An 8,981-nucleotide genomic window follows, 5' to 3' on the forward strand; every position below is an offset into this window, starting at 1 on the left:
TTTTTTTTTTTTTTTACTTTTTTTTTTTCCAAGATTTATTTATTTTATTTATATGATTACACTGTAGCTGTCTTCAGACACACCAGATCAAGGCATCTGATCCCAGTACAGATGGTTGTAAGCCACCATGTGGTTGCTGGGAATTGAACTCAGGACCTCTAGAAGAGCAGTCATTGCTTTTAACCCCTGAGCCATCTCTCCAGCCCAGAATTTTTTTTTTTAGTTAAAAAAATTTCGTGCCATATTTAAACTTTGATGGATATGACTCTAAACTGTCAGAGAAATCATTTCAGAAATATTTTTTTGACTTTGGGTTTTCTAAGATCCAGGCAGACCTTAAAGTCAAATTTACATTGAAATCCTGCCTCCGTCCCACCCCAAAAAAATGGTGTGTGTTTGAATGCCTGTGTGCATGTGTACGTGTATGCGTGTGTGTGCGTGTGTCAGACAGACAGATCTAACTGTATTCTGCTGCAAATTCCCACTGTGTTTCTCGTCTGTCCCTCCTACTTCCTCAGCTCTCTTTTCTGCCCTTAGCTCAATGAGAAGGACGGTCATGGTGGCCCAAGCTTTAGTGTAGATTGTTCCCACTGAGAGAAGGAAGGAGCCTTCACAGTTAGCATTGTGTCCTGTTGGGCAGCCTCCTCCCCCAGAAGACAGTTTTGTTACTGACGTGGAAGCTGCTGGCCCTGGTTGTGTTTGCTGCTTGACTGGTTTGGATTTGCTTTGTAGTTCGTGTCTGGGATGTCCGGCCATTTGCTCCCAAAGAGAGATGTGTGAAGATATTTCAAGGAAATGTCCACAACTTTGAAAAGGTGAGTAAGGCTTACCACAGGGTTGGCTTTACTGTGCGTTTGATCTGAAGAAACATTTAAAGCGGTGCTCAGGGTAGAGTTGTTGACTCACTAGGAATAACTTAATTCTTCCTCAAAGCTGCCCTCCCTCCTGCCCAGCTTCCCATGTGCTCAGATTACAGGAGCTGCCCCCATGCCTGGCTCACAGTTCTTCTTGCTAGAAGTAAAATTAGTGCGGCATATTAGAGAAGACAGTCGCACAGATAGCCAGCGCTGGGGCCCATTCGCATTCATTCCTAGACTTCTCTGACAGGGCATCATTCCTGACCTTTTATCCCCTGGGAATCTCAATCTGTGGCCCAGGCCCCTATCCATTGCCGTTACCCAGATCCCAGCTGTTAGAACTCCGGGTCTGTTTTTGTTCCCCTTCCATCATGACGGCTCGGGCTTGAGTTCAGGGGCGTTTTCTCCAGCCCACAGGTGCCCTGGGCAGCTCCTTTGGGGGCAGCTTCTCTGTCAAGAGTTTGTTAGAGATGTCAATGGTTTCCCGTTGGAAACTTAGCAATACAACTTTACTTTATAAATAAATTTTGTTTGTTTTGTTTTTTCGAAACAGGGTTTCTCTGTGTAGCTCTGGCTGTCCTGGAACTCACTCTGTAGACGAGGCTGGCCTCATACTCGGAAATCCACCTGCCTCTGCCTCCCGAGTGCCGGGATTAAAGGTGTGTGCCACCACTGCCCAGCTATAAATAAATTTTATTTCTGTTGTGTTTGGTGGGGTTTTGTTGTTGTTGTGTGTTTGTTTTTCTTCAAGATAAATAGCAAAGAGAAATAAAAACAAGATAAATTTTTAAAATATTTTAATAGAGTTAAGGTAGATGCAGCTATAAAGACAGAAATTTTTTCAACAGGTTTGTTCTTAATAACTAGATTAAGCGTCTCTGCATCTAGTGTTTATGTGTTGTAAAATTATAAAGCAGACTGGAGAGTTGCCTCAGCAGTTAAAAGCACTGGCTGCCCTTGCAGAGGACCAGGGTTTGGTTCCTGGTAACCACAGAGCAGCTCACAATTGTCTGTAAATCCAGTCCCAGGGAATGTGATGCTTGTGTCCGGCCTCCTCAGTTACACATGTGGTGCCCAAACATACTTGTAGACAAATCACCTAAAATAATACACTTAGATTAATAATAAATAAGATAAGCCAGGCCATAGTGGCATATGCTTTGTATGCTTTGATTCCCAGCACTCGGGAGGCAGAGGCAAGCAGATCTTTATGAGTTTGAGGCCAGCCTGGTCTACAGAGCAGATTCTAGGACAGTCAGGGATGTTGTTACACAGAAAAACCCTGTCTAGAAAAACCAATAAATAAACAAGAATTTTTTAAGAAATAAGATAAATATTTAAAGACAAATAAATGAAATTGCGAAGCATGCTGTTTTAAGCAACAGTGTGAGGGCTGACGGCAGTCTGGGAGATGCTCAAAGCCTAGTAGGAAATGAAGTCAGTTGACCCTTATGCAGCAAGGGGAGTTTGGCACATTAACTGTTCATGGAGTTTCTTTTCATTCCAGAACCTCCTGAGATGTTCCTGGTCACCAGATGGAAGCAAGATAGCAGCTGGCTCAGCAGACAGGTAAGGATCTCTGGGTGTAAGGTGGGATCGGGGTGGCTGTGTGGGCCGCACATCTAACACCTGAGTTTGAAGACAATGGATACAACTGCCCACGTGACTGAGGGGCTCTCAGAGATAAAGCCATGTGAAGATAAAGGGTTATATCCCATGTTAGACATAGAGTTTTCTGTTTGGTTTTAGGCCTAGAGAGTTGACAGTGTGTTTATATCTGTTGGAGACTTGTAATCTTCCCAGTGTCTTTGCTTTCTTCGCATCATCCGATACATTAAAGGCTGTCCTCGCATGTCTCCCTCTGCTCTCTAGACTATCCTCCCAGTAACCACTCTGCTACTTCTCTGAGCTATCCATGGTGCTCTCTCAGTGTTCCCTCCCCTTCCCCCATGACACATTGCTCTTTGCTTCATATTTCTAACTTTTATTAGTATTTTCCCTCCTTACATTTAGGCATACATGTTAGGACATCCCTGTGAATGACTCTCGCAGTCAGAGGCAATCTTTTATTTATTTATTTATTTTTTTAAGATTTATTTATTTATTATATGTAAGTACACTGTAGCTATCTTCAGACATTCCAGAAGAGGGCATCAGATCTTGTTAGGGATGGTTATGAGCCACCATGTGGTTGCTGGGATTTGAACTCTGGACCTTTGGAAGAGCAGTCGGGTGCTCTTACCCACTGAGCCATCTCACCAGCCCCAGAGGCAATCTTTTGACATCCTCTATAAACCCAGGGTACTGCTAGTAGATGCTTGAATTCTGAATTTTTACTGTTTCAAGGATGAATTCCTAGGTCAGAGGTAACAATCAAATTCCACCCTTGTATCAACACAACATTTGGTCATAGCTGCCAAAGTTAAAGATGACTCAGAACCAGATCCAGGCCCAGTGGAAAGTGCTAAGGGAAGTGAGCTCGGTAGCTTCCATCTCTGCCAAGTTACTAGACTTTCCTGAGTGTAGCCAAGGCCTTATGTGAACGGGAAGCAGAGGGCTTTGAGAGGGCAGCATTCATCTGTCAGATACAGGTTGGCTTTGGTGTCTGTGGTGCTGTGTACTTGAGAGGAAGTCAGATGGAGCAGGCATTCTGAGTGCCAAGGACGGAGGACTTGTCCGTGACTCCTGGAGGTTCAGTGTAGAGGCCTGTAAGCAGAGCTCTTCCCCAGCTCTTAGCTTTCAGCACAGCTCGGGGTTCCCTTTGGGGACATGCTTAGAAACTTTTTTGGTTTTGTTTTTTTTTCAGGCAAGGTCTCATTATATATCTCTGGCTATCTTCAAACTCACTGTGTATACCAGTCTGGCCTTGAACTCAGAGCAGGAATATGCTAGCATGCCCAGCTCACATATTCTGATTTATAATGTCTTCTCCCTCCTCTTCCTCCACACCAGTCCTTAACAAGAGGACACATGGCTTGGTCAGAAGGAAAGCCTGCCTGCTTGCTGGGCTTGGCTGGATTTCACAGGCCACTCTGATAGCCTGAAGTCAGCAATCAGTTCTGTTATATAAGTAGCCTGGTTTCTACCAAATGGTGACATGCCCGAGTGTGGTGAGGACAAGAAACCCCTCTCAATTTAGCATGTAATTGGCAGCTATGAGGCGCGAGCTAGGCCTTAAAGTAAATAAACCCTTGGAGATGTAGGCTTCTGCTGGTTTCTGCGAACTTGAGAGATAGTCTCCAGATCAGAGAGCTACTTTCCAGCTGCACCTGGGTCTGGTGCGCTTCCCCTTCTGCTTACAGGTCACATCCTTGTGTGCACGCTAACTTCTGCCACCCCGTTACAGGCACCAGCCAGACGGGCCGGGACTTCATGTGGTTCTTGCTGCATAGCACATATACTCATAATAGCGATATCAATCATTAATTCTATGTGCCAGACACTTTGCATATTCTCTCATTTTTTCTCAAAAAGCTATAATCTTTTTCCCTTTTATTATAATGGAAGAAAGAGGCAGTGGTCTGATGACCTCGCCAGTGCTAGTGCCGTGGAGCGTGCCCCTGCTTTTCTGACTACCCTGCTGTCAGTCTTCCACTCTGCCCTGGTGGGGCTGGCAAGGAAGAGTGCTTTATGTGTGGCAGAGAAGGGCATCATAGAGGGCGTGAGCACCAGCTGAGAGACAGGGTGGGACCTGCCTCTTGTCTAGACCAATTTGGTCTTATGTAGCCCAGGGTGGCCTTTAAATTCCCTGTCCTGCAGCTGTTCCTACCAAGTGCTGGGTGTATAGGCATGTTCCAATATTCCCAACTATTCCAAATCTACTACCCAGTTACTCTGGAGCCCACACTGTGAGAGCATAGGATGTAATTAATAAATCCCAGTTATTACTCAGTTTATTTACTGAGTATAGAGGGGTTTAGAACATCTCACAGTATATCGTAGGCTGGCCTCAAACCCATAGTCCTCCTGGCTTCCCTCTTCCCAGTGCTGGGATTGCAGGTATGATCTTTCTGTAATTTCAGAATTCTATAAATAGCATCATCAATCATGGGCTGTATCAGTTTTGTTGGGGGTTGGTTGGTTGGTTGGTTGGTTGGTTGGTTTTCTGAGACAGGGTTTCTCTGTATAGCCCTGGCTGTCCTGGAACTTACTCTGTAGACCAGGCTGGCCTCAGACTCACAGAGATCCTAATGCTGGGATTAAAGGTGTGCATTACTGCTGCCCAGCCTCAGGATTCTTGGTTTGAATTTGGTGACGTTCTAGTTTCTTTTTTTTTTTTTTAAGATTTATTTATTTATTATATTTAAGTACACTGTAGCTGTCTTCAGACACTCCAGAAGAGGGCGTCAGATCTTGTTACGGATGGTTGTGAGCCACCATGTGGTTGCTAGGATTTGAACTCCGGACCTTCTGAAGAGCAGTCGGGTGCTCTTACCTACTGAGCCATCTCACCAGCCCGAAGTCCTAGTTTCTAAAGCTCAGAGCATCCTGGTTCAGTAACCAAGCATTTCCATTTTGCTTCCAGCCTACATGCTCTGACCCTGTTTGTGTTTGTTGTGGCATTTTTCAGGTTTGTGTATGTGTGGGACACCACGAGCCGAAGGGTCCTGTATAAGCTGCCTGGTCATGCTGGCTCCATCAATGAAGTGGCCTTCCACCCCGATGAGCCCATCAGTAAGTCCACATCTGACCTGATTGCCCCAGATGGGAAGTGACCTCTCTCGAGGACCTTGGGGGTAAAGGCAGGCAGGAGTCAGTTACATAGATCCAGTGTTAACACATGGGTTTTGAGGGCTTATGGGGTGGCGGTGGGACTGGAAGAGGTGACTAAAAGAGAATGCAATTGTCAGCATAAAGGAGACACCAGTGCTACAATAACCTAACAGTTGCTTTTTACACAAGTACTCAGATGGAACTAGAAGTCTTTTTAATTTTTCCAGACACAGTTTCCAGGGTGTAGCCTGGCTGTCTGCCTGCCTCTGCCTCCCAAGTGCTGAGATTAAAGACGTGCACCACTATTGCTAGGCCAAACTGAAAGTCTTTTTCTGCAGCTGGGGTCTCACTATGTAGTGTTAGCTGGTGCTCACTATCTGTCCCATGCTGGCCTCACTTGAGTAATAATCCTCCTACCTCAGCCTCCCAAATCCTAGGCTCTTCAGATGTGAACCCAGCACTTAAACCACAGGAGGGGACCTCAGGGAGAGTCAGTATGAAGCAGTGTTACAGTTTATTAAGAATGAGCCTGTGGGCTGGAGAGATGGCTCAGCGGTTAAGAGCACTGACTTCCAGAGGTCCTGAGTTCAATTCCCAGCAACCATATGGTGGCACAACCATCTGTAATGAGATTCAATGCCTTTTTCTGGTGTGTCTGAAGACAGCTACAGTGAACTCATAAAAATAAAATAAATGTTTAAAAAAAAAAAAAAAGAATGAGCCTGGAGGTTGGAGATACAGTTCAGTGGTTAAAAGCACTGGCTGCTCTTCCAGAGGCCATCTCACCAGCCCCACAGTTGTCTCTTGACACAGGGCCCTCGAGCCCCGAGGATCCCCCAGCCTTCATTGTCTCCTCTTGCTCTTTCTCTCTCAGTCCTCTCAGCATCCAGTGACAAGAGGCTCTACATGGGTGAAATCCAGTGAAGATGGGGAATGGAAGGCTCCCGGCTCCCGGCCCTGAGGCTCAGACTGCGGAATTGGCCAGAGTCTGATGGTGTCTGAGCTGACCTGCCTCAGATGACCATCTTTAGCAAGCAGCTGGAGGTGATGGCCGTATTCCAGCAACCACTTGTACCCCACTCACCAGAACAACTGTGGCCTCTGGTACCGCCTGCCAGATTTCAGGGACTGCTTTCTTCTCTTTAAAAAATAAGATTCCTTCAGAAGGACAAACATTGGATTGATATTTCCTGTTTTTTAATCTAGGCTGGAGACAGGGAATGTCAATTAAAATTTGTTAGTTGGATTTGTTTTCTGTTTTATTTTTAAATTGAGTAACTGGCTTGTATGATATTTCTTTTGGTGTTTGAGTCATTTTGTATTTGTATTAAAAATCCAAACAGAAAATCTTTTTACAAAAACCTTGTGGCTCAGATTTATTGCTGTCTTATCTCTGAGACGTGACTGCTGTAAGTCAGCAAGCACACATCCAGGAGGTACAGTCCATTTGCACAGCAGTGGTGCGCCTTTGCATGGAGCTCCCCTCTCTGGTAGGTTTCTTTACTCCTGTGAAAATGGTGTTCTGTAGCCAAGCAGTGGTGGCATAAGCCTTTAATCCCAGCACTTGGGAGGCAGAGGCAGGCGGATCTCTGAGTTCGAGGACAGCCAGGGCTACAAAGAGAGACCCTGTCTCAAAAAACCAAAAAAAAATAAAATAAAATGGTGTTTTGTAATTGTCAGGAGCAAATACTTCTCTGTAACTGGAAGCAGAGCATCCCAAAGATCCACAAGAACCTGGTGCTCAAGTGTGGACACATCTCTAACAAACAGGTCCTGGAGTAGACAGGAGTGTGGTAGCCCCAGCCATGCCATTGGCCAGGATGCTGCTTTCTGAGCAGTGCAGGGGAGATGGTATCCGACGGGCTTTAGCCATGGCATTTTCCGGGGCTTTTTATGATCCTGCTTTCTTGTCTAACTTTCCTGCTCTGACAGATGCTGAGAATGCTGTCATGAGACTTCTACTAGAAACTTCTGTCTCAAAGCAGAAGCCTTCCTATCTGAGCACGTTTGGCTTTAGACTTTCAGCTTATGATCTTAAATCATATTTATCCTAAGTTACAGAGTGGGTGCTACCCTGGGTTAAGAGCATAGTCAATCAACAAACACCTGTCACCTGATAGGCAAAGTCATCACTGCTGAGGACAGACAGAAAGCATCCTGTCCTTGCCACCATGAGAAGTGCACACCGACCAGTAGAGAACATTGTCGGAAATGAGCGAGCACATGCCAGAGATTTATTTAACTTATTAATGAGGAAGCCAGCGGTATGGGAAGGCTCTCAGAGCAATTACTTGTAATACAGTGAGTGAAGTTTGACTACAGCACACTGGAAACACAGGGGGAAGCGATTTATTGTGCCTGCGAGAGAACAGGAAGCATCGGAGATGCTGTGGTTATGCTTGGATGGGCCAGAGGATGCAAGGAGGACTGTCAAAAACAGACGCGATCCTGAGGGTGTGGTGGTGTACCTCAGTGTGACTGAAATGGGGACAACAAACGGAAGGAGCCAAATCCCAGAGAGCATAAACCTACTTGCCTTCTGGTACTTGCTTGCTCCTGTAGATTGAGGCTTCCCAAGGTGTGTGCCACCCATTGTCAAACACATCTGGGAAAGATGGAGTTAAACAGCTTGGAATTCATTTCATTTCTTTGAGCCTTTACCATACAAAGGATTGTGTGCTAGGAGATCAGATCAGCCATGGCACATTCCTGAAATCCCAACACTTGGAACCAGGGGACGGGAGAGTCAAGTTCAAGGTCATGCCCTGCTACATAGCTAGTTGGAGGTCAGCCTGATTTGGTCCCCAGAAACTGAAGAAAAATCCAGATGTAGTGGTGCAAGATGAGAACTAGAGGCAAAGGGGATTGTCCAAAAGCTCATAGGCCAGCCGGGCATGGTGGCACATGCCTCTAATCCCAGCACTTGGGAGGCAGAGGCAGGTGGATTTCTGAGTTTGGGGCCAGCCTGGTCTACAGAGTGAGTTCCAGGACAGCCAAGGCTACACAGAGAAACCCTGTCTCGAAAAACCAAAAAAAAAAAAAAAAAAAAAAAGCTCATAGGCCAGCTATTCTGAAGCACCCACACAGCATGACAAGAGATCCTGCCTCAAAACTAACACTGGAAGAAAAGAACCACCAAGCAGAAACATAACTCAGACATCACACTGGGGCCCAAGCACTAATTGTGTATATGGCTATGGTGACCTTCTCCAGGAGAAATGTGTCCCCAAAAGGCATTCAGCCTTGTCTTCATAAATGACAAGTAGCTTAAGACCCCTTTTTAAATGTAATTTTTTTTTAAGATTTATATACATGAGTACACTGTAGCTGTCTTCAGACACACCAGAAGAGGGCATCAGATCCCATTACAGATGGTTGTGAGCCACCATGTGGTTGCTGGGAATTGAACTC

At 45.6% G+C, this 8,981-nt stretch overlaps 1 protein-coding gene across 1 annotated transcript in view; it reads left to right on the plus strand.

Annotated features, from left to right (window-relative positions):
• Nucleotides 1-6,931, plus strand: part of Snrnp40 (small nuclear ribonucleoprotein U5 subunit 40) — a 30,569-nt gene extending 23,638 nt beyond the window's left edge. Inside the window, exons 7-10 of the mRNA XM_021200160.1 lie at nucleotides 733-815; nucleotides 2,365-2,426; nucleotides 5,428-5,531; nucleotides 6,445-6,931. Coding sequence (XP_021055819.1) covers nucleotides 733-815; nucleotides 2,365-2,426; nucleotides 5,428-5,531; nucleotides 6,445-6,494 — 299 coding nt within the window. The 3' untranslated portion in view covers nucleotides 6,495-6,931. The remainder of the gene's footprint in view (nucleotides 1-732; nucleotides 816-2,364; nucleotides 2,427-5,427; nucleotides 5,532-6,444) is intronic.
• The last annotated feature ends 2,050 nt before the right edge of the window (nucleotides 6,932-8,981 follow it).

This window comes from Mus pahari, chromosome 6, assembly GCF_900095145.1.
Source record: "Mus pahari chromosome 6, PAHARI_EIJ_v1.1, whole genome shotgun sequence".
Classification (NCBI taxonomy): Eukaryota; Metazoa; Chordata; class Mammalia; order Rodentia; family Muridae; genus Mus; species Mus pahari.